The 24,910-nt window shown below is 54.3% G+C and overlaps 1 protein-coding gene across 1 annotated transcript in view; it reads left to right on the top strand.

Annotated features, from left to right (window-relative positions):
• The window catches only part of Wdr62 (WD repeat domain 62), a 40,961-nt gene that overhangs the window by 7,711 nt on the left and 8,340 nt on the right, over nt 1-24,910 (top strand). Inside the window, exons 6-20 of the mRNA XM_051162779.1 lie at nt 781-918; nt 1,216-1,398; nt 3,417-3,577; nt 6,533-6,722; nt 8,523-8,660; nt 10,283-10,461; nt 13,272-13,363; nt 14,243-14,368; nt 16,233-16,300; nt 16,380-16,501; nt 18,409-18,484; nt 19,281-19,392; nt 19,485-19,548; nt 20,205-20,324; nt 21,026-21,159. Coding sequence (XP_051018736.1) covers nt 781-918; nt 1,216-1,398; nt 3,417-3,577; nt 6,533-6,722; nt 8,523-8,660; nt 10,283-10,461; nt 13,272-13,363; nt 14,243-14,368; nt 16,233-16,300; nt 16,380-16,501; nt 18,409-18,484; nt 19,281-19,392; nt 19,485-19,548; nt 20,205-20,324; nt 21,026-21,159 — 1,903 coding nt within the window. The remainder of the gene's footprint in view (nt 1-780; nt 919-1,215; nt 1,399-3,416; nt 3,578-6,532; nt 6,723-8,522; nt 8,661-10,282; nt 10,462-13,271; nt 13,364-14,242; nt 14,369-16,232; nt 16,301-16,379; nt 16,502-18,408; nt 18,485-19,280; nt 19,393-19,484; nt 19,549-20,204; nt 20,325-21,025; nt 21,160-24,910) is intronic.

The raw sequence follows: 24,910 nt of genomic DNA, 5'->3' as shown, positions 1-24,910 counted from the left end.
TGTAGCCCTGGCTGTCCTGGACTCACTTTATAGACCAGGCTGGCCTTGAACTCACAGCGATCTGCCTGCGTCTGCCTCCTGAGTGCTGGGATCAAAGGTGTGCGCCACCACCGCCCGGCCTACAGAAATATTTTTATGTTGACTAGCTATGACAAGTACCTTGACTCTTTCTTCACCTGTAAATGTTTTTTTCTTTTAAAAGATTTATTTATTATGTATGCAGTGTTCTGTCTGCATTAGATCACATGATAAATGGTTGTGAGCCACCATGTGGTTGCTGGGAATTGAACTCAGGTCCTCTGGAAGAGCAGCCAGTGCTCTTAACCTCTGAGCCATCTCTCCAGCCTCTATAAATGGTTTTAATAGTGTCCATGTCTTTGAGGTGTGGACTGCAAAGCTGCTGGGACATGCACCGAAACGCTGGGCTTCGGCAGAGTTGTAGGAGGCCGTGAGGGCCTGATTCTGCTTATAAGCCAGCATGTGACCTGAGCACAGCCTGGCAGGGTGGGGAGCACCTCCCTCCTGTGAGGGGGCAGGGCAGGGCCCAGAGCAGCAGGCCGATGTGTGGTAGCCGTAGAGAGTCCTCAGCTCCAGCAGTCGCCTTCCCCAACATTTGGCTGCTCGGCCTTGGGTGAGAGTTCTGGAACTTGGTCTTTCCTGGGGACTGGGAATGACCAGGGGTCAGAGTACTGCCAGGTCCAAGGAAAATGGGAGAGCAGGGGGACCACGGTGTGAGGTGGGCGGGCGGTGCTGTGAGCCCCTCTGTGCCGGCTCTTCCAGAAGGACATTGTGGTGGCTTCCAACAAAGTGTCCTGTAGGGTCATGGCCCTCTCCTTCTCTGAGGACAGCAGCTATTTCGTCACCGTTGGGAATCGGCATGTGAGGTTTTGGTTCTTGGAAGTCTCCACTGAGGCAAAGGTGAGTTTTTGCCCACATTTCAGCCAGCAGCACCAGCAGCGTGCTCTCCTGTGTCTACCTGGGGCCTGGAGGCCGTGCAGCATGCTCTCCTTTGTCTACATGGGGATTGGAGGCACTGGGGTCCCAGGGCAGCTGGCCTCTCAGGCATCCAGGTGCTGACTAGCAAGCCCTGCTGGCCTCTGCCCTCAGGCCAGGGCTCACTCCTGGACCACTGTCTCCTGGTCCCTCTGCCCAGAGTGTGGGTTCTGCCTCTTGTCCTTCATTTAGCTGTGTCAGGAGGGCCTATTGTCCCTGCAGGTGACCGGCACGGTGCCCCTGATTGGGCGCTCGGGCATCCTGGGTGAGCTGCACAATAACATCTTCTGTGGTGTGGCCTGCGGCCGGGGCCCGATGGCAGGCAGCACCTTCTGCGTGTCCTACTCCGGCCTCCTCTGCCAGTTCAGCGAGAAGAGGGTGCTGGAAAAGTGGATCAACCTGAAGGTGCCAGCCTCGCTGTCCCCTCCCCTTCTGTGTCCAGTGCCCGCCTCGCTGTCCCCTCCCCTTCTGTGTCCAGTGCCCGCCTCGCTGTCCCCTCCCCTTCTGTGTCCAGGTGCCCGCCTCGCTGTCCCCTCCCCTTCTGTGTCCAGTGCCCGCCTCGCTGTCCCCTCCCCTTCTGTGTCCAGTGCCCGCCTCGCTGTCCCCTCCCCTTCTGTGTCCAGGTGCCCGCCTCGCTGTCCCCTCCCCTCCTGTATCCACTGCTGATCGGGGGTGGGGCGCTGGGGTGTCTCCTGTTTGCTCCAAGGTGGGGTGTCCCCTTCCACGGGAAGCTCAGGCTGTGTCCTCCCCTTGCGGTCCTCTCCCCTCAGCCTCCCGAGCGCTGGGGTTGCAGGGCTGGTGACTTCCTTCCTGAGCCTCAGTTTCCTCATCTCGTGTGTAAAAGCAAAGGCTGGGCCAGTAAGATGGCGGAGCAAGTCACTCACTGCGCCTGCCGGCAAGCCTGGCTGCCGAGATCCTCAGTGGAAGGAGAGAAGCGACTCCCACAGAGTGTCCACTTGCTGCCACATGTGCACTGTGGCCCCACAGCACCCATCCACCTCTACAGGGACATAAATGAGTGAATTTTAAGTGGAAACGTCACATGAAATAATAAGCAGGAAGCAGTTTTGTTTGGTTTGGTTTGGTTTGGTTTTTTGGGTTTTTGTTCTTTTTTTCTTTTTCTGGTTTTTGGAGACAGGGTCTCTCTGTGTATCCTTAGCTGTCCTCGACTCACTTTCTAGACCAGGCTGGCCTTGAACTCAGAGAGATCCGCCTGCCTCTGCCTCCCGAGTGCTGGGATTAAAGGCGTGCGCCACCACTGCCTGGCGGCCTTTTTTTTATTTTTATTTTTAATTTTTACTTGTGTGTGTTAATGCAAATGAGTGCAGGTGCCCACAGAAGCCAGAAGAAGGTGTCAAATTCTCTAGAGCTGAAGTTACAGACAGTTGTGAACTGAGCCCTGTGGGTGCTGGGAACCAAACTCTGGTCCTCTGACACCACATAAGTGCAGGAGCCCGTGGAGGCCAGACAGTGGTGTGGGATCGGCTCTAGCGTTGCAGGTGGCTGAGCTGCCAGTCGTGGGCACTGCGGACCAAGTGCAGTAAGCATTTGTACCTGATGAGCCAGCTCTTCAGCCATAAGCATTCTTTTTAGATTTTTCTTTTAATCTTTTTTTCTAGAACTTAAGCAGCTTGAAAGCAAGTTAAAAGCTATTTTGTCTGCTTTTATTTAGACAAGGCCTCACATGGCCCAGGCTGCCTCAAACTTGTAATCCTCTGACTTCAGTTTTCTGGTGCTGGGTTTCAGTGGGGCCCGCCTCTCCTGGTAAGACGTGCTGAGGCCAGAGGATTGCCAAAAATTCCAGTCTGCCTCAGGCCACATAGTGATACGCTGGCTCAAAAAACAAGCAAGAGCAACATGCACACGCACACACACACACACACACACACACACACACACACACACACACACACACAGAGTTTGACAGAGTACCAGATGACAATAAATTAAGTCCCTGTAGAAAACTGGAAATCTGTGTGTAGAGTCTAGCGTTTACACCTCCTTTTGTCTGTGTGTCCAGGTCCAAACTTCTACCCTATTATGGCAAGTGACCTGCCAAAGTCACTGTCTGCTGAAGACATACTTTTCAGATGTGTTACTTTTGTGTGTAGGCGTGTTCTGCCTCCACGTATGCGTGTGCACCACTTGTGTGCCTGGTGCCTGTGGAGGTCAGATGAGGGCAGTGGACCCCTAGAACTGGGGTCATAGATGATGTGAGCCACCAGGTGGGTGTGAGAGAACCTCAAGTGCTCTTAACTGCTGAGCCACCTCCGTCCCCAACACGTTTTTACACACAGTTAATCCCTCTGAGTAGCTGTGACTGCTCTGCCCTCTGCATGCTGGCACGTCCTCAGTGGCAGGCGCCTCTAGCTGTGTTCCACATTCATATAAAACACCAAGTCCACCTAAGCATGTCCCCTCAGGTCGCCTTGTCTTCCTGCCTGTGTGTCAGTGAGGAGCTGATCTTCTGTGGATGCACAGACGGGATAGTGCGAATCTTCCAGGCCCACAGCCTGCACTACCTCACCAACCTGCCTAAGCCGCACCACCTGGGAGTAGACGTGGCGCAAGGTCTGGATTCCAGGTACTGTCCTGCTCTGGGGGAGGAAGGGAGTGCCCAGAGCCAGTTCACTGCAGCCATCCGCCTGAGTGTCCACACTGTAAATACTAATAGTGGCTCTGAACATTGGTGGCAGGCAACAAAGCATAACAGTCCTGCTTCAGAGACCAGCGTCAGGGCGGGAGGGAGGACAAACGAATGCGCTCCCCTGGGTTGTGACATTTACTAAGCAGCCGCTCAGTGACAGCCCAGGGCTGAAAGCAGGATCTGAGCCAGGAAGATGAATGCTAGCATCCAGGCATCCTGCGTGGCGCACGCTTCAGCCCCAGCACTTAGGAGGCAGAGGCGGGCGGGTCGCCGAGTGTAAGGCCAGTGTGGTCTACACAGTGAGTTCCAGGACATCCAGGGCTACACAGAGAAACAAACCGTAGCTCAAACAAGAAAAGAAAAGCCAAGAAGAGAAAATTTTCTGTCCGCAAAACCTCTGTCCAGGAAGCCTCAGTCCAGGGAGGGAGCTCCGTGAAAAGTGCGCAGATGAGATGATGCGGAAGGGAAGAGTGACTTAGAAGAGAGCGGGGCGGGGCTGCGGCCTTGCGTATCTGCTGTGACGGCGAGTATAGACACCATAACAGGACAGCACACTGGTTGTGGCGTGTTGCAGAGCTAGCAAAGTCTCAGGCCTGGATGGCTGGAGTGCTGGTGGAGACCAGCTGGGTGCCCCTGGGACTCATGGGTGGCCACCGGGGTGGCATGGTAGGCCCCTGGACGCAGAATCGTTTGAATGCCTTGTCCAGAATGGAGGGAAGTGCGGGGTGCAGCGGGCACCCTTTGTTACTTGTGGGAAGTGGTGTGGGTAGCTAGCCATGGTGGTCATCCTCTTTGTAGATTGTTAGCTCCGAGGCCAGCAACTTCTCTAAGAAAAAGCTCAGGGGTGGGGGACGCGCCTGGCAGTGTAAAGGAAAGCGAAGGGAGGCATAGTGATGGCATACTGCAGTAGGCAGCCGGCCCAGGTCCTCCCCTTCCACAGTGTGCCCTCTGAGCTTGGGAGTAGTGAGGACAGAATGGCGCACAGCGAGTGGGAGGAGCTACAGTACGTGTAGGAGACCCGGGGTGTGGAGACTGCACCTCAGCCCCTGCCTGCAGCTCCGCATCAGGGAAGGCCAGCCTGGTCTACAGAGTGAGGTCAAGGGAAACCAGGGTCACACAAAGCCACCTGTCTTGAAGAAAAAGAAAAAACGAATAAAGAAAATAAATTCAAGGGCCAATGAGGATTAATAATGAAGCCAGACAGAGAGGAGGCCTGAGGTGCGCGCTCATTTCCCGCTGGGCAGACGTGGACAGGACCTTGGGTTAAATGGACCAGGATAGAAATAATAGGACCCCAGCCAGGCATGGTGGCGCACACCCGCAGCCAGGCATGGTGGCGCACACCCGCAGCGGGTCTTTGTGCATTCCAGGACTTTGGTCTCCACAGCCAGAGTAGTAAGAGCCTATCTCATAAGGGGCTGGTGATTAAGAGCACTGGCTGCTCTTCCAGGGACTGAGTTGTGTTTTCAGCATCCATGTGGAGGGTCGCCTTAGGCCGACTCCTGCCGCATCTGGAGCCCTCTGCTGGCCGCTGTGTGCACCAAGCCCACACATGGTGCAGCCGCATAGAGGCAAAGCACCTCACCTGTAACCAGCATCCACAGCGAACCCCAGAGCTTAAAACGGAGCAGCTGTGTTCTCAAACAGGCTCTCTCACACTTGTGCAGCTGGTCTCTACCACTTTGTGGGGTGTTGCTGTGTTTTCCCCCCACCCTCCCCATCCCTGTTTCACCCCCCAACAGTAAACAGAAACAAGGATGGAGCAGAGAGGAACTAGGGAAAATCCCCGAGTCTGCTTCCTGTCCCTGTCTGTCTCCTGGAGCACAGGTGCTGCAGTGGTCAGCACCACCCCACGTGCTGCGTGGGCCTGCACATTTATGTGCCCTTTGAAAACTCGCAGAAACCGTCTGCAGCTTCTGCTGGAGTCCAAGGCAGATGATGTCAGCTGCTGCGGACAGTCTGGAGCAGCCCACGTCCTTACCCCTGGGACTAAAACGAAAGCACATTTTACAGTATTTCTGTGCTGCTTTCTTTTTAAAAAATTTTTGTAAGGTTTATTTATTACGTACACAGTATTCTGCCTGCAGTCCAGAAGAGGGCCCCCGATCTCATTCTAGATGGTTGTGAGCCATCATGTGGTTGTTGGGATTTGAACTCATGACCTTTGGAAGAGGAGACAGTGCTCTTAACCTCTGAGCCATCTCTCCAGCACCATTCCTTGCTTTCTTTTTTCTTTTCTTTTTTTTTGGAGGGCAGGGTTTGGTTTGTGTATGTGTGGTTTTTGTTTTGTTTTTTGAGACAGGGTTTCTCTGTAGCCCTGGCTGTCCTGGACTCGCTTTGTACACCAGGCTGGCCTGGAACTCACAGAGATCCTCCTGCCTCTGTCTCCTAAGTGCTGGGATTAAAGGTGTGTGCCGCCACCACCCAGCTTTGAATTTACATTGGTGTGTAACTTTCAGATGGCAGATGCTGTTGGTTATCACATCATTGGTGACTGAGCTTCAAGTGTATGGTCCTTGGACTACCTACAGGGCAAGTCACTGTTAGCTGCAGTGGGTGCTGCCATTGTTTTCTGATTTTCATGAAGCTGCATGCTTTTGTAACTTCTCAGTCTGAGTTTTTATTTCTAATGTAGCAATAAATAATAAATACATTCATTTTCATGAAAAAGCATGTGCTCCCAGAGCCAGACAGGCTCTTCCAGCGTGCAGCCTATGTAGAGGTAAATCAAAAGAACAAACAAGTGGGAGGAGAGTAGAAAGATGGCCAGCCACGGGGATGCGGGCGAGGCTCAGGCCAGCCACGGGAATGCGGGCGTGGCTCAGGCCAGCCACGGGGATGCGGGCGTGGCTCACTATCATTGATGGAGACTGACCGGTGTGGCTTTGGTAGCTTCCTCTTCCACAGAAAAGCAGAAGCAGTCTACCCGGATACAGTGGCACTGACCTTTGACCCCATCCACCAGTGGCTGACCTGTGTTTACAAGGACCACAGCATCTACGTCTGGGATGTCAGGGACATCAATGAAGTCTGCAAGATATGGTCAGAGCTCTTTCACAGCTCCTTCGTCTGGGATGTGGAGGTGAGACCCTCTTTCCCTGCCCTGTCCAGCTCTGCCCAGTGGGGCTCAGCTGGTCTGTTCCACGTAGAGCTTAGAGAACCATCGTGTTAAAAGGCACAACTTGAGCTGGGTTGGGTGGCACACACCTGTAATCCCCTGACTTGAGATGTAGAGGCAAGGGGATTAGGAGTCAAGGGCAGCCTCGGCTGTCCAGAATATTTATGGCCAACATGGGGTACACATCAGATTCCAGGACAGGAAGTGAGACACTGTAGTGAAGAGAACAGAAGGAGGAAAGACAGAACGACCCCGCTGAGCGCTTAGAGTGCTTGCTGTGCGGAGAGCATCGCCCTCTCCTGGCCGCCGTGGTCATTGCACGCACACTGTATACATACATGCAGGAGAAACACTCATAAAATAAAAACACAGCTTTTGCTGGGCGGTGGTGGCGCATGCCTTTAATCCCAGCACCCAGGAGGCAGAAGCAGGCGGATCGTTGTGAGTTCTAGGCCAGCCTGGTCTACAGGCTGTTCCAGAACATCCGGGGCTAGACAGAGAAACTGTCTTGAAAAACCAGAAATATTAAAAAAGTAAAAAGGTTTTATTTTTTGAAGAGGAAGCTATGTACACCTAAGTGACTACTGTTAGCAGAAATTGAGGTTCAGTGCCCAGACCCATTTCTCAGTTGAGGGGTCACTGTAGGACACGCTCATGCGGTCAGTCCTTTGCTGTCCCACTCACACGCGTGAGCCCTTCTCTGTGTCATTTGGTCACTTGGTGACACTGGATGCAGCGATGGCAGATGCTGCTGCGTCCTTGCCCGTCTCCGATACAAGCAGCGACTCTGCTGAATCACCTGCTTGTTCAGCCCGCAGCAGCGTGTACACGTGGGTGTTCCAGCCTATGGAGAAGCTTCCGCCTGCACCACTGACACTGCTGCAGCGTAGTGTCCACTCCCGGCCAGCGGGAGCCTCTCTGCACTGGCCTCTGCGCTTGGAAGCAACTCTAGCAGTCGTGGTAGCACCTTGCTGGTGGGCGCCAAGATGCTCTAGCCTCGACTTGTACATTCCTTGGCCCGGGCCTGCACAGGCCCCTTTTGGGAAAACCTTGTTTATTTTCTCAGTGGGAATTGCCACGGATATTTTGTTGTTTACTTTTCGCTTTCACTTTTCACTGCTGAGGTGGACCCAGAGCTTTATTCATACGGTGAAGTTCCCTACCGCTGCGCCATGTGCCCAGCCTAACACTAAATCATTGAGGGCGTGAGGTGACTTCTCGTTGTCCAAGGCACAGGACACTAAAGAGCGAGAATGTCCTGTTACTCCTGTGGTTTCCCCACATCACGCACACCAGAGCTGAGGAGTGGCAATTGCTCAATTCTGAAAATGGTCACGCTCCTCTGTTTTCTTTCTAGTCTTTTTTTCTATTTGGGAAACACATGCACACATGCATTTTTAGACAGTGTCTCACTGTAGCCCTCCCTGGCTGGCCTCGAACCCAGAGACGCACCTGTCCCCCCCCCCCCCCCTCACGTGCTGGGATTACAGGCAGCACCACTGCTCCTGGCTGGCTTTTTCAGACAGCATCTTGTTACACAGCACTCAAAAACGTTTTGTCTTTCTTCTGTCTGAGACGAGGTCTCATGTAGTCCAGGCTGGTTTTGAACTCAGCGTGTAGCTGAAGTCTGAACTGAACTTCTGATCCCCCTGCCTGGGTGCAGGGCACCAGCATTTCAAGCTTTAGCTCAGTGTGTTTTGTTCCCCCAAATGCAACGGTGCATTGTCACCGCCATCGGTGCTGCCTTGTTCTCTGCGGCTGCAGGTGTACCCTGAATTTGAAGATGAGCGAGCTTGTCTGCCGTCCGGGTCTTTCCTGACTTGTTCCTCAGACAACACCATCCGCTTCTGGAATATGGACAGGAGCTCTGACCCTCAGTGGCAGAGAAACATCTTCAGCGATGTGAGCATCTGACTACACTCTGCTTTCTAAGAGTGTGCCGCCTGACTTCCCTGTGGAAAGCGGACGTAGGCCTCCAGGGGGGCAGGACCCGGGACGGGGCGCCTTCCCTTCCCGTTTGTCCCTCTCTGTGGTGGGTGGCGAGGCCTGTCTTCCCTGTTTCCCTCTTGGCTTTTGCTGTTCAGCTGTGCTTGGCCTCTGGACGCAGCCCAGCACACCCACTGGGGATGGTCTTGCTTCCAAGTCTCGCGCAGCAACTCAGGGAGAGTACAGTGTGCAGGACCAGGCAGGCCTCCCTCATCTCCACGGCTGCAGTGCTCAGCGGTCCCAGGGAGAGGCGGGAGAAGCGGGTCGCTGAAGGCTTTGGTCGGTACTGCTAGATGAGCAAGGCAGCTTCTCTGGGGAGCTGGGAACAGAATCGTGTGTTTATTGTGCCATCGCTACAAAAGCGCTCTGCCGTTGCGGCGCCTCCAAGGCTAGGGAGAGGCAGCCAGTGACTTGAAGTCATGCGCAATCGCAAGAGCAGGGGGCACCAAGGGAGGCAGCGACTGGGCATGAACTGTATTGTGCACGGCACTAAGCTAGTCAGGAGCCTGGCCACCAGAAGTGGCTGCCTGTGCGAGAAGCACTTCAGCCATAGTGTGGAGGGAGTCACCTGTGCACTGGCCCCAGGGTCACACAAAACAGTGAACGTGAGGCCCTTGGAAGGTGAGTGTGGCAGCAATGCCCAGGCTGGAGTGCAGGCACGCGTGGCAGCTGCTCTTCGGCCTCTGCCCTCCCCAGCCAACAGCACTGTCCTCTGCATGACAGGACAGGGGACGCTTGCCGGGCCTAGTGTCCAGCCCAGTGACTGACAGCTGGAGGCAGGAGGGTCAGGAGTGGGAGGCCTCCCTCGGCCATATGAGACCCTGTTAAAATAACAACAGAAAAAGATCTTAAGATGCTAAAACTCCTAAGAAAGTGTGGTTTCCTCGTGCATAAAAGCGGTTTGAGGGCTAGTGGGAGATGGCTCAGCAGTTAAGAACCCCTGCTCCTGCAGACACCCTGGGTTCAGTTCCCAGCAGCCTGTGGCAGCTCAGCTAACTCCAGCTGCAGAGAATATAGTAACTCGCCAGCCTCCAAGCACAGCACACCTATATGCAGGCAGCGCACTCATAGCCTTAGAAACAAGTCTGGGGCCAGATAGATGGCTCAGCTGTTAGGAGCGCTGGCTGCTCTCCCAGAGGTCCTGAGTTCAATTCCCAGCAACCACATGGTGGCTCACAGCCATCTATAGTGAGCTCTGGCGCTCTCTTCTGGCCTGCAGGTGCACATGCAGCTAAAGCTCTCCTATACAAGAAATAAATCTTTAAAACAACAAGAAAAGTCTGGAGGTGGCTTATGGAGCTCCAGGGAGCTTTTAGAGGCGTGAGGTCTTCCTATGAGGAGATGGCCAGCATCCTTGAGAGCCACTGTGCCAGCGTTCCACGGAGCCAGGTGGAGGAGCCAGGGAGGCATTCTCACTTGTCTCAGTGCCTGCCATCTCAGCTAGCTGCAGGGACGACAGGGAAGGCCCGCGCTCGAGAGCCGCCTGACGGAGCTGCTGCAGCGGCTTGCGCTGCTGACCGTGGCCTCTGTCCCCGCAGACGCTGCTGAAGGTCCTGTACGTGGAGGGCGACGCCCAGCATCTGCAGGACACATCGCGCTTCCCGGACCGCGCCAGCGACAGCGGGACGCCTGTGGACGTGAAGGCTGGGGTTCGAGTGCTGCAGGTCAGTCCTGATGGCCAGCACTTGGCTTCAGGCGACCGCAGTGGAAATCTGAGGCAAGTGGCCCTGTGGTGGCTGATGGTCACCTCCTGCCCCCACGGGGGTCGGCGGACACCGGCACGTCTGCTGCTGGTTGGGAAGCAGGGGCCGTGGGTGGTGACACAGTCAGCAGCAGCGCCCAGGACAGCAGCTGGGAGGGCCTTCCTGAAGGTGTGAGGCCATGGCAGCTGCTTCCTCACAAGATGGGAAGGGAAGGCGCCCCGTCCCGGGTCCTGCCCCCCTGGAGGCCTACGTCCGCTTTCCACAGGGAAGTCAGGCGGCACACTCTTAGAAAGCAGAGTGTAGTCAGATGCTCACATCGCTGAAGATGTTTCTCTGCCACTGAGGGTCAGAGCTCCTGTCCATATTCCAGAAGCGGATGGTGTTGTCTGAGGAACAAGTCAGGAAAGACCCGGACGGCAGACAAGCTCGCTCATCTTCAAATTCAGGGTACACCTGCAGCCGCAGAGAACAAGGCAGCACCGATGGCGGTGACAATGCACCGTTGCATTTGGGGGAACAAAACACACTGAGCTAAAGCTTGAAATGCTGGTGCCCTGCACCCAGGCAGGGGGATCAGAAGTTCAGTTCAGACTTCAGCTACACGCTGAGTTCAAAACCAGCCTGGACTACATGAGACCTCGTCTCAGACAGAAGAAAGACAAAACGTTTTTGAGTGCTGTGTAACAAGATGCTGTCTGAAAAAGCCAGCCAGGAGCAGTGGTGCTGCCTGTAATCCCAGCACGTGAGGGGGGGGGGGGGGGACAGGTGCGTCTCTGGGTTCGAGGCCAGCCAGGGAGGGCTACAGTGAGACACTGTCTAAAAATGCATGTGTGCATGTGTTTCCCAATAGAAAAAAAAGACTAGAAAGAAAACAGAGGAGCGTGACCATTTTCAGAATTGAGCAATTGCCACTCCTCAGCTCTGGTGTGCGTGATGTGGGGAAACCACAGGAGTAACAGGACATTCTCGCTCTTTAGTGTCCTGTGCCTTGGACAACGAGAAGTCACCTCACGCCCTCAATGATTTAGTGTTAGGCTGGGCACATGGCGCAGCGGTAGGGAACTTCACCGTATGAATAAAGCTCTGGGTCCACCTCAGCAGTGAAAAGTGAAAGCGAAAAGTAAACAACAAAATATCCGTGGCAATTCCCACTGAGAAAATAAACAAGGTTTTCCCAAAAGGGGCCTGTGCAGGCCCGGGCCAAGGAATGTACAAGTCGAGGCTAGAGCATCTTGGCGCCCACCAGCAAGGTGCTACCACGACTGCTAGAGTTGCTTCCAAGCGCAGAGGCCAGTGCAGAGAGGCTCCCGCTGGCCGGGAGTGGACACTACGCTGCAGCAGTGTCAGTGGTGCAGGCGGAAGCTTCTCCATAGGCTGGAACACCCACGTGTACACGCTGCTGCGGGCTGAACAAGCAGGTGATTCAGCAGAGTCGCTGCTTGTATCGGAGACGGGCAAGGACGCAGCAGCATCTGCCATCGCTGCATCCAGTGTCACCAAGTGACCAAATGACACAGAGAAGGGCTCACGCGTGTGAGTGGGACAGCAAAGGACTGACCGCATGAGCGTGTCCTACAGTGACCCCTCAACTGAGAAATGGGTCTGGGCACTGAACCTCAATTTCTGCTAACAGTAGTCACTTAGGTGTACATAGCTTCCTCTTCAAAAAATAAAACCTTTTTACTTTTTTAATATTTCTGGTTTTTCAAGACAGTTTCTCTGTCTAGCCCTGGATGTTCTGGAACTTTCTGTGTAGACTAGGCTGACCTTGAGCTCAAGATACTCACCTGCCTCTGGTTTGCTGCGTGCTGGGACTAAAGGCATGCGCCACTGTGCCTGGGCTAGCTCTCTTTTATACATGGGTTAGTTAAGACCAGAGAGATCAGAAAAGGCGGAACTACAGCTCTCACATCAGACATGAGCTGTAGTGGCAAGTGTAAGTACTATCTAGGGAACTGTATAAGAATGAGGGATGATGGGGCTGGAGAGACGGCTCAGAGGTTAAGAGCGCTGGCTGCTCTCCCAGAGGTCCTGAGTTCAATTCCCAGCAACCACATGGTGGCTCACAACCATCTATATAATGTGACCTGGCGCCCTCTTCTGGCCTGCAGGTGTACATGCAGGCAGAGCGCTGTATACATAATAAATTTTTTTTTAATTGAGGCGTAACAAAAAACAACAAAAAAAGAATGAGGGAGGAAGCCAGGCGCGGTGGTGCCCAGCTCTACTCCCAGCACTCGGGCAAAGTCAGGTGGCTATCAGTGAGTTTGAGGGCAGCCTGGTCTGCAAGTCCAGGACAGCCAAGGCTACACAGAGACCCTTTCTCGGGGGTTATAAAAAAAAAACAAACAAAAGGGTGAGATAGGCTTAGTGGCTCATGCCTTTAATCCCAACATTTCGAAGGCAGAGGCAGGCAGATCACTGAGTTCAAGGCCAGCCTGGTCTACATGGTGAGTTCCAGGCCAGCCAGGGCTATGCAGAAAAAACCTTTCTTGAAAAACCAAAAAGGGAAAGGTAAATCCATAGTCTATGGCCCTTTGTCCTCCCCATCAGACACCAGCATGTTAGCTCTGCAGAAGTGCCCTTGCGACAGGGACTGTCCTGGGTCCCTGGGCTTGTGTTTTGGCTTCTGAGCTACAGGAGGTTCATACCCGTGGTCTCCTTGGCTCTACACTGTCCCCTTTATCAGCGTGTTCTGGATGGGCAGGTGTGGTTGGGCGCCTCAGACTATGGCACGATGAGATTGCAGTGCTGGCCTAGAGCCGGGCCGTGGCCATGGGCTGTGGGCGTGGGCAGGGTCCAGTGGGCGGTGTGTGTCTCCTAGGATCCACGAGCTGCACTTCCTGGATGAGCTGATGAAGGTGGAGGCCCACGATGCTGAGGTGCTGTGCCTGGAGTACTCCAAGCCTGAGACAGGTGAGCGCACAGCGCGGCGTGGGTCTTCAGCGTGAGGCGGAGTTGTGAGGCTCTGGGCCGTGCTGGCTGAGACCCCACAAAGCAAGGCAGCTAAAGGTTCCTGCTGCTCCCTGAGCCTCAGGCCCAAGCTGAAGGTGTGTGAGTGAGAAGGACAAGCGTATCATTGAAGACGGCCTGGGTCTCGTGCGGCCATACATGCAGGAAGCAGAGAGAGCAGGAAGTGAGATGAGGCTACAAACCCTCAAAACTGGTCTGCAGTGACTGATAAACTTCCTCCAGCAAGGCCCTACCTCTTAGAGGTTCCACTGCCTCCCCGTGCAGGACTGCGAGCTGGTGACCACGTGTCCAGTCCGTGATTCATATACCACTGCACTAGCCAGTAGGCCGATGTGGCAAGTGATGGTTGTCTGTACCATCCTCCGCATCTTCTGCCCAGCAGGCTCTCATTTCTTCCCTGAGCTGTGTTGTCAGAGCTCAGTTCTAGGTGCCCAGAGCAAGTGTGGTCTGTCCCCAGGCCTCTGAGGGGGAGTGCCCAGTGACAGGACTGGCTGAGGGTGGGCGGCAAGGCCTGCTAGCCTCAGCTGGGGCATGGCTTTACGGGAGGCTAAGAGTGCCTGAGCTTCCGTGGCACCCCGCAGAGGAGGGCTCAGCAGGAGTGCTGTGGTGGGCTGACGTGTCTGCTACAGAGAAGTGTGGTGCACACTCGCCACAATCTGCAGATCACCCAGAGCCTAGGACACGGCCCATTCTTGGTTTAGGTACAGCTCTGGCACCACAGGCCTCCCCCAAGGACTGGCCATCTCGCTCTACCTGCTTCTCTGGGAGGCATAAGTGCCCAGGAACCCTTTAGCAACCCAGGTTTGTGCTCTCCACTTGCAGGAGTGTCTTTGCTGGCTTCAGCCAGTCGGGACCGGCTCATCCACGTGTTAAATGTGGAAAAGAACTACAACCTGGAACAGACCTTGGATGACCACTCCTCCTCCATCACAGCCATCAAGTTTGCTGGTAAGCTCCTCCCCCACCTGCTGACTTCAGCAAGTGGTAAGCTCCTCCTCCCCCCTTGCCCCCCCCCTGCTGGACCTGAGCAGGTGTCCTCTTTGCAAATAACCACAGGCTGCAGAGAAAGAAGTGGATCTAAAGACTGGGCTTTGGGGTTCATTGATTTATGAAAAGTAATGTCAATAGTTATTTTTTAAGCTAATGGTGGCAGCTGGGGGTGGGGGGGGTGGCGCACGCCTTTAATCCCAGTACTTGGGAGGCAGAGGCAGGTGGATCTCTGAGTTCAAAGTCTGTAAAGGGAGTTCCAGGACATCCAAGGCTACATAGAGAGAAACTGTCTCAAAAACCAAACTAAAAGTGGATAGGAGGCGTGGCAGGAGAGTGGCTCAGAAGTTGGGAGTTTGGTTTTTTTGTTTTTTTGTTTTTTTGAGATGGGCTCACTGTGTAGCCCTGGCTGATTCGCCAATGACTGAGGTTTGGCTCTCGGCATCTGCATGGTGGCTTACCATCCTCGGCTTCCCACCTCACAGGCACGCATCACACACATGGCCCAGGGCATCCAGCACCCCCTGTGACCTGACCTCTGCAAGCACCAAGCACGCATGGATACACAGCCATGCAGGCAAACACACAGCCACATAAATAGGTGAAGGGCCAGTGCAGTGGCACATGCCTGTAGCTGCAGCTGCGCCTGAGACCGGGGCGAGAGGATCGCTTGACTCAGGTGCTCAGGACCAGCCTGGCAGCCTGCTCTCCTCGCCTTGAAAAGATGCCTGGCTAAAGCAGCTTGAGGAGGGTTGATTTTGGCTCAGAGTGTAGGAGACGATCCAGTTCTTGGCAGGAAGGCATGACTGCAGGACTAGGAGGCAGTGGCCACCGTCAGGAACACAGAGAGGTGCATGCTGGGACTTGTCCACCTTCAGGGTGGGCCAGCCCTCCTCAGCCACACCTGTGCAGATATAATGTCCCAGAAGCCTCAGAAGCAAACGCTGTCCTGTAAGCACGGCGACCTGAGCTCTGATCCCGAGCCCCACAGAGAGAGCCACTGTAGTCCCAGCGTGGAGAGGTAGAGCCGTGGGGATTCTAGGGGGTCTCTAGCCCATTGGTGAGCTCCACCTTAATGAATGAAAGGCCTGTCTCAAAAAGTCAGGTGGAAGGGGCAGAGAAGAGGCTCAGCTGGGGAGAGGTGCTTGCCACCAAGCCTGAGTTCAATCCCGGGAGCCCACATGGTGGGAGGAGACCTGACGCCTGTGAGTTGTCCTCTGACCTCCTCATGCACATGTACATGCCCTGTGTACAGTGAGCTAATATGTGTTGAAAGAAGGTGGGAAGTGACCGAGGGAGGAGATTGGTGCAGCCTTTAACCTTCTGTGGAGTGTATCCCAGTGGTAGCATGGACCAGTGATCCCAGTCCGTGCACACGGGGGAGCAGTTAAGCCCATCCTCAGCTGTGTACGTAGCAAGGCTCTTGAGCCCGCCCGCTCGAGCCACCTCAGACACATGGCCTCACAGGCTCACGTCACACACGTGGCTCTTGGCTGTTGCTGTTCTGTGTCGTCCTGCGGTGCTGGGACCTTGAGCGCACTAAGCCAGGGCTGTACCACTGAGCTTCAGCCCTGCCCTGAGTTGTGTTTGGTCTCTGTGACAGGCTCTCCTAGAGCCAAGCTTGCCTCAGCCTCCAAAGTGGCAGATTACAGAGTGCTGTCCCGCATCCCGTGCTCTGCCCAGACCTGCCTCCCTCTGTGAGGAGCTTTTCCGGCCCTAGCAGAGTCGGGTGGGTGCTTGCCCTAAAGTGGGACTCTCCAGCTCACATTTCCCTCCTGAGTGGCGTCGGGCAGCCCCATGCAGCCCCTGCCACTTCCTCCTCCAGGCACCAGGGATGTGCAGATGATCAGCTGCGGAGCTGACAAGAGCATCTACTTCCGCAGTGCCCAGCAGGTGAGTGGGGCGGCCTCCTGGGGGCCTAAGGTCCGAGGCCTGGCAGAGTGCCCTCTGACGGTCTTGCCTGCCCTGCCAGGCGTCGGACGGGCTGCACTTTGTCCGCACCCACCACGTGGCAGAGAAGACCACCCTGTATGACATGGACATTGACCTCACACAGAAGTATGTGGCAGTGGCCTGCCAGGACCGCAACGTAAGGTGAGGGAGGCGTTCCTGTGTGTTTCCTGGGCCAGTCAGGTCTGTCTGGCCTGCTCACTGTCTTCTCCCTGGCTGCCTGCTTTTTCTCTCCGTTCATCTGGTCCCTGAAAAGCTGGTGAGGCTGGTGAGGCTGGTGGAGCTGGTGGAGCGGCCTCGTGACGGCTGTAGCAGCAGGGTCTCAGGAAGGAAGCTGAGCCGAGGCACCTGCACAAGAGCTGCATTAGGAGAGCCACAGCAGCCGTGGGGGGGGCATTAGAGCCGCCAAGGGTGTGATATGGCAGGGGTCCCGGGGGGGGGAGTCGACCTTCATTTGCCAAAATATTAGGGAACAGCCCTACACTCAGCACGACGGGACTCTTAAAGGGCCAGAGCTGGGATATTCGGAGAGTCAGGGCAGTGGTCTATGGGCAGCACAATGGAGTCCGAACGGAGCGAGCAGGAGGCCCTTCAGGTCCGTGAGACAAAGTAGGTTTCCAGAGGGGCTCAGCGTCGCAGGTGAGGCTCTGGTAAAAGTAGCTATAATGCAAAGTTGTCTTCCAGCTGCGGGGGAAGCGCTGCAAGGTCACAGCCGCTCTCTGTGGCCGAGGAGAGGCTGCAAGAGGACCTGACCTGACCTCAAGGGCAACAGAGTGTCAGCTGGAGACTGGGTGCTCCCATCATAGGCAGTACATGGGCTATGGGTGCTCCCATCATAGGCAGTACATGGGCTGTGGGTGCTCCCATCATAGGCAGTACATGGGCTGTGGGTGCTCCCATCATAGGCAGTACATGGGCTGTGGGTGCTCCCATCATAGGCAGTACATGGGCTGTGGGTGCTCCCATCATAGGCAGTACGTGGGCTGTGGGTGCTCCCATCATAGGCAGTACGTGGGCTGTGGGTGCTCCCATCATAGGCAGTACGTGGGCTGTGGGTGCTCCCATCATAGGCAGTACGTGGGCTGTGGGTGCTCCCATCATAGGCAGTGCATGGGCTGTGGGTGCTCCCATCATAGGCAGTACATGGGCTGTGGGTGCTCCCATCATAGGCAGTGCATGGGCTGTGGGTGCTCCCATCATAGGCAGTACATGGGCTGTGGGTGCTCCCATCATAGGCAGTACATGGCTGTGGGTGCTCCCATCATAGGCAGTACATGGGCTGTGGGTGCTCCCATCATAGGCAGTGCATGGGCTGTGGGTGCTCCCATCATAGGCAGTACATGGGCTGTGGGTGCTCCCATCATAGGCAGTACATGGGCTGTGGGTGCTCCCATCATAGGCAGTACATGGGCTGTGGGTGCTCCCATCATAGGCAGTACATGGGCTGTGGGTGCTCCCATCATAGGCAGTACATGGGCTGTGGGTGCTCCCATCATAGGCAGTACATGGGCTGTGGGTGCTCCCATCATAGGCAGTGCATGGGCTGTGGGTGCTCCCATCATAGGCAGTGCATGGGCTGTGGGTGCTCCCATCATAGGCAGTACATGGGCTGTGGGTGCTCCCATCATAGGCAGTACATGGGCTGTGGGTGCTCCCATCATAGGCAGTGCATGGGCTGTGGGTGCTCCCATCATAGGCAGTGCATGGGCCTTTGGGGACCGAGAAGTCACAGGCTCATTTACCTGACTTACGTGAGCTCCTTTCTGGGCTGGAGAATGCTGCTGGCACAGCAGTGGCCAGGGTAGCCCGGCCGCCTCCATGAAGCTCACGGTGCACAGAGGGAGCAGCCAGCAGCGTGGCGGTCAGGGCCGAGATGAAGGGAGGCCTGGAGGAGAGTCGGGGCTGTCAGCATTGGCCTGGGATCTACCTGGGGCTCAGCCCTCCGTGCCTCCGAGCCTCAGCTGAGGTGGGGCTCACAGCCAGGCATGGCCAGGAGGACAAGGCAGGGTCTTTTGCTCCCACACACCCACACGCCATCCCTGATTCCCCAGGGTCTACAACACAGTGAGTGGGAAGCAGAAGAAGTGCTACAAGGGTTCCCAGGGCGACGAAGGCTTCCTGCTGAAGGTGAGAGACCTCGTGCACACCCCACAGAGCCCCCCCTCCTCAGAGCCCTGATGTGTTCTTTTTAAGATTTATTTATTATATGTACAATGTTCTGCCTGCATGCACACCTGCAGGCCAGAAGAGGGCGCCAGATCTCACTATAGATGGCTGTGAGCCACCATGTGGTTGCTGGGAATTGAACTCAGGACCTCTGGGAGAGCAGCCAGTGCTCTTAACCTCTGAGCCACCTCTCCAGCACCAGAGCCATGTTCTTAGTAAAATGGTCATACTGAATAGCACCCTCTCAGGCTGACTAGTCGAGGGTGCTTGAGTGGACGGAGGGTCCTCTGTCTGCCTCGTGGGCTCTAGCTTGGTGCCAGCAGGGCATGGCTGAAAGGAGCAGAGAGATACAGGACAGGGACACTTCTCAGGTACTCTGGCCCAGGGCAGTTGCTCTGAGTGCAGGCTCCCAGAAGGGATCCCAGCTGTGCCTCAGGCTGCCTGACCAGCCCTGGGCCGCTCTCTGAGCCTGTTTCATCATCAGTCAAAAGCTGGTGAGAGCAGCTTCCGTCCTAGGGTTGTGCAAAGAGCTGAGTCCGCACTTAGCCCAGGGCCTGGCCACCGTCATTTCTGCCCCTTGCCTGCAAAGGAGTCGCAGGAATTCCTGCCCTGCCAGGGCGTATCCCCAGGGTGCCCCAGCTGGTCCCGCGCCAAGTGCCCAGCATAAGACGGGTGGCCAGCCGGGCTGAGCTGTGGGGCACCTGCCTCCTGACGGGGTAAAGCAGGCAGCCTGAGGTGCCATGTGACTCTCCCTCAGGTCCACGTGGACCCCTCAGGCACCTTCCTGGCCACAAGCTGCTCCGACAAAAGCATCTCGGTAATTGACTTTTACTCGGGCGAGTGTGTTGCCAAGATGTTTGGCCACTCAGGTAGGTGTTTCCTACCATGCAGGAAGGTGCCTGCCCGCGCCACCTTCCACAGCCTGACCCAGAGTAAGGATGGCTGCCTCCTCTGCTTGCAGAAATCGTCACTGGCATGAAGTTCACCTATGACTGCCGCCACTTGATCACAGTGTCGGGAGACAGGTGAGACAGGTGTGGGGGGGCTGCCCTGGAGACAGGTGGGGGGCGTGCACCCGAGGGCCCCAGCATGCCATGCTTTCAGCCTGTAACATCCAGCCCTGAGTTCCACCCCAGATCTGTTGTTCGTGGCGTTGAGCAGGTCCTTCCCCGTCTCCCAGCCTCGGTTTGCTCTGTAAAGGAGACATAGTACCCTGCCCTCTGGGGTTGATTGGCCCTGGGGAGGTCTCTTGTTTCTCCCTTTGATTTCCTACAGTTCTGCCCAAAGCCATTTTTCTTTAGTCTTTTTCTCCTTTTTTTTTTTTTTTTTTTGGTTTTTTGAGACAGGGTTTCTCTGTGTAGCCCTGGCTGTCCTGGATTCACTTTGTAGACCAGTCTGGCCTCGAACTCACAGCGATCCACCTGCCTCTGCCTCCCGAGTGCTGGGATTACAGGCGTGTGCCACCACGCCCGGCTTTTTTCTTTAGTCTTGGGGCCCCAAAACAGCCCTAGTTTGCTGGGATGCCTGGACCTTGAGCCAGGGTCCTAAGCCCTGGAGCTAAGCTGACAGGGCATCTGGGGAGGGGGTGGGGTCTTGGCCATGTGATGTAGGGGACCTCATACTTAGACACGGCAGCGGCGGCCACCCACACTTCCCTCCACTTTGTGCCTGGTCCTGACAGCTGTGTGTTCATCTGGCACCTGGGCCCCGAGATCACCAGCAGCATGAAGCAGCACTTGCTGGAGATGAAGCACCACGAGCCACTGCCACCCCGGGGCCCGAAGTGGAGCAGCTCGCCCAGGTGCTGCCAGCCGCGGGGCGGGGCGGGGCGGGAGCCTCCCTGTAGTCTTAGCCTGGTGGAACATTAAAGTGCAGAGGCCTCATGCTTATAGTGAGCAGTGGAGAGGGTGCTCGGAGGGGACCGGCAGGGGCTGGGGTGACACCGAGCATCATTTACCCTTCCGCACACAGCTGCTGCCTCACTTACCTGAGCCCCCAGAGCACGTTTCCTTAGTCGTTAGGCCTCTCAAATTATTTTGGAGTGAACTATAGTGATTGTTGATACAGTCCTGCCATCTAGCCCGGGCTGGCCTTGGACTCAAGGTGGTCCTCCTGCCTCAGCGCCCAGGGGCTGAGATTTTAGGTGTGAGCCACAATGCCTGCTCAAGTTCTGACTTGAGAGTGCAGATGTTGGGGAATACTCAGGGTTAGCAGGGACGTCCAGCGCTTTCTGCTCTGCTCTGCTCTGGGTCTGTCCCTGTCTACCTCTTGCCGTAGAGGCTTTGCTGTGGCCTCCATGTGGCTCCCAGTGCCTGTGAGGACTGACGGGGCCTGAGGTGGCGTTGGAGATGTGGCAGGCTGAGGACCAAGGGAACGGGCTCCCCCGGTGCATGGTTTTGAGGCTACAGAGATCCATGGCTGAAGCTTTGGGTAGACCCAGCTCTAGACAAGTCTCCGTCTCACCCCATTCACCTATGTTTGTCTCCTGTTTCCTTCCCGAAGCCAAGAGAAATATGCATCCACGCCCAGCGAGGTTCGCTCCCTGAGCCCCGGAGAGCAGACGGAAGATGAGATGGAAGAGGAATGTGACCCAGAGGAGCTGCTGAAGACACCACCCAAAGGGAACCTGGACCCAGGTGAGTTGGGGGGCGGGGGCCCATGGCCTTGGGTCAAAACTATTAGTGTAATAGTTGAGCTAACCAGAAAATGTTTTGGTTGATGTAATTGAAAAATCAAGAATACTAGTTTCAAGCTCTGCTAGGTCCAGGTAGTCAGATGAAAGATACTTTTGCTGGGTGTGGTGGCGCATGCCTTTAATCCCAGCACTTGGGAGGCAGAGGCTGGTGGATCTCTGAGTTCGAGGCCAGCCTGGTCTACAAAGGCCAGGACTGCAAGAGAAACTCTGTCTGAAAAAAAGAAAAGAAAAAGAAAGAAAGATAATTCCCACTGAGTGTGCACATGCCTGTCACCCCAGCATTTAGCTACGTAGTGAGTAGTGAGCTGAGTTAGCCTGGTTGGCATGAGACTTAAAAAGAAAAAAAGGATATTAGGTGGGTCGGTGAGGGTGTGTGCCTTTAATCCCAAAAGCAGAAAGATGTCTGTGAGTTGAAGGCCAGCATGCTTTATATAGCAAGTTCTAGGACAGCCTGCACTACATAGAATCTTTGTCTCCAAAAGGAAGGAAGGGAGGGAGGGAGAAGCTGTCCTGAGTTCCACATGGTGCTCGCACCTATAACCCACTTAGCGGGATGAAGGAGACAGATTGCAAGTTCCAGGCCAGCTGAGCTACATAGTAAGACCATATCTCAAAACCAAAAAGAAAAGGAAGATCTTTTCCTCTGCCCTCTGGCTCTGCTTTTCTTTGCATTGCACTTGTGCACAGGCAGGCCGTCCCTTTTGGAGGGGAGAAGACGCCTCTCAGCTGTCATCTTACAAACTCTACAGAGAAAAGAGCGCTCCATCCTAATACTCTGCCGCAAGCTGGCCCATAGCAGAGTCGGTCCAGCTCCGCTTAAGTGCCTGGCCAAGGTGGAAAGTAGTCGGGGACTCAGGGAGTTTCCCCAGAGGGTTTCCCAGGGTGTGCCTGCACCCCTGCAGCTGCCCTCGTGGTTGCAAGGTGGCTGCTCCAGTTCCAGGCATCAGGATTAGCCTGAAAGATAGTTCTAGAAAGTCCTCCAAGGACGCTCCTAGCCTGCCTATGCTGCAGCCCAGCCTGCTTTACAGAGTGAGCTCAAGGCGTCTTGGGCTTGGTGAGGGCCTCCCTGTGGCACAGAAAAGGGCTGAGGAAGTTGTTACAATAAATTGTATCGGTTTGGCCTAGGAAGCCAGTAACTGGCTGAGTCGGGAATGCAGGCAGGATCTAAACTGATGCGAATCTACTCTTAAACTAAAGCTACTGTAAGCCTCGTCACATACAGATATCTCAAGCACTTGCCAGTCTGACCGGACGCTTCTTCCTCCTCCTCCTGTCTACTGTTAACCCTCCTCTCTCCCTCTCAACTGCCAGTTCTTCCCTCCGCCCCCTCTCCAGGAAGTTCCGCCTTCCACTTCCTGTCCTTCTGCCCAGCTGATTGGCTAAACAGCCTGAACAGTCACTCAAAACTTTCCAGCATGTTAGAGCATGGTCTTCAACCTTCTGGCCCAATTTATCTGACAGACATATTAGTGAGGCAGGGACTACTGAGGACTTGCCTACCCTGTCTTGGCAGGGTTTGGCCGTCAACTCCACCTGCATCGAAGCTTGCCCATTTCGGGCAGAATTCTGTCTGTGGCAGAAAACAAGGACAGCCCAGTGGCTGGCTTGCCACACCTGAGGCCATCTCCATAAGGAGGTTCCTCAATGCTCATGACCTTCTCTGAGGCAGGCTAGGGGTTGCCAGGAGTCAACCTGTCTCGTTTTCAAAGAATCCTCAAAACAATAAAAAATTCTTTAAATGCTGTATTCTGTAGGTCTCTGAGGTTTTTTAAAGACCTTATCTAAATATTTTACCTTATCTATGTGTTGAGCCTAGGATGTATATTCTCGTGACAATATAGTACAGTGAATTAAAAATAAACTTACTTTACATCAGTATCTAATATTCTATACCAATGAATTAAAAATAGCTTTGTGAGTAACAATTAAGGTCTTAAATTGAAGAGTAAATTCAATCTACCTTTTGTCCCATCATTCCTTTATATTTCTATATTCTCAGAGAAAAATTCCTGAGTCCAACCTTGTTCTCTCTCTGAATAAGGCCAATAATAACACAGTCGATTCCCAATGAAAATAAACATCCACGGCCCAAAACCTTATCCAACCCCCTTTAAGGGAATGGGGCAGCGTTCTTTTTAAGGCTTCTTCAGGCTGATTTGGGGTGAATAATACCTATGTAGGGGCCCAAATAAAACTGGGAAAATCATTAAATAAGCTAGAGATAGCTTGTGGTCCAGTCTGTAAATGTTGAGAAATTCAGGCTTAATAACAGTGCTGTGTGGGGCGGTCTGAAATGCTGGACCAGTTGGGATTAGGAGCTTTCTGCCAAGCTGTCCTGGGAGTTTTGTGTCCTGGTGACAACAGCAACGGAAGCACTTGTAGCTGGAACATGAGGAAGGCAGGGCGTCAGCGTCTCAGCGTGCGGGACGATGCATCCTGTCGGGCCTGACCCAGCATCAGTGTCTCGTGCTTTTGTTCTGAAATTATATACTTTCTCACAAGCACTATACAGTTCTAAAACATTAAATGCATGATGCGTGCAGGACGCACAGAACAACCGAGGCTGGTTCTGTGGTTTGAATTCATGTATAGACTGACTTAAGTCAGCAGTTTCCCTCTCATCCAGGCTGTTTTATTTTGGCCTCTTTCACAGAGGAAGTATCGTATTACCATTACCAAAGAACATGCAATCATTATTTAGTTGAAATCAAAACAAGACTGTATAGCTCTAAACCTCCTTCCCTAGGCTCCGTGGCGCCTGATGGGTAGGCTAGGCCGCTACCTGTCTCCTGAGAAAATGTAGCTTGTTTTAGAGACAAGCCGGGTGCCCTGAGCAAAAGAAGAGGCATTCAGCCTTAGATAAACTTATGCATCGCCTAGGCATCTTGTACCTGGGTTTTTACATTTATTGAAGGTGTTTTTGTCTCACCCTTCTCTCCATTGGGGTGGACGCTTCCTCCTTTTAAACTTTATATAAACTCCCATTTTAGAGTTCATGCATGCCTGGGCATCCTGTGCCTGGGTTTTACATTGGTGCAGCTGATTAGCTAAACAGCGCTTTATTGACAGCTGTTACATCCAGTCAAGACGTTCCTCCACAGGAGTGGTCCCTGGGCGAGCCTTTGCCTGAGCTGTGTGAGATCCTGGGTTCAGTCTCGGCCCCCACACAGATGCATAAAGAGGAAGGTTTTCCTCAGAAGTCACTGCAGGCTTCCCGTGGCTCTCACTGGCGCTGTGCCTGCTGTGAGAGGCTGGAAACAGTGAGGGAGCAGCATGCAGCTGGGAAAAGCAGGTGCAACTTGTCCTGTTCTCTCCCTCGCCCAGCCTGCTGCTGTGTGCCGACCACTGCACAGCCCTGTCCCTGAACACTAATGTTCAGGGTGCATCGCAGCGCACTGCGTCCTGTGCTGTCTGTAAGTCTCGGCGTACTGTAGCCTGTCTTCTCCTCTCACAGATGACTTACCTGACTGTGTGGGAGGAGTGGTGTAAAGCCCCTATTTCTTTTTTTTTTTTTTTTTTTTTTTTAAATCTTGTTATTTATTTAAAAAGTTAAAAAGTTACATATCATTATTTAACAATTACTTTCCCGGACATTTCTGTCCTTTTAAGTATGTGCATAAATAAAATTTAAATCAGCAATATTATCAATCTTAATACATCAAAATAATGTATGTACAGATTTTAAAATTCAG

The sequence above is a fragment of the Acomys russatus genome, chromosome 19, assembly GCF_903995435.1.
Source record: "Acomys russatus chromosome 19, mAcoRus1.1, whole genome shotgun sequence".
NCBI lineage: Eukaryota > Metazoa > Chordata > Mammalia > Rodentia > Muridae > Acomys > Acomys russatus.
The sequence above is the reverse complement of the archived record's forward strand: the minus strand, read 5'-3'. Positions and strand labels throughout refer to the sequence as shown.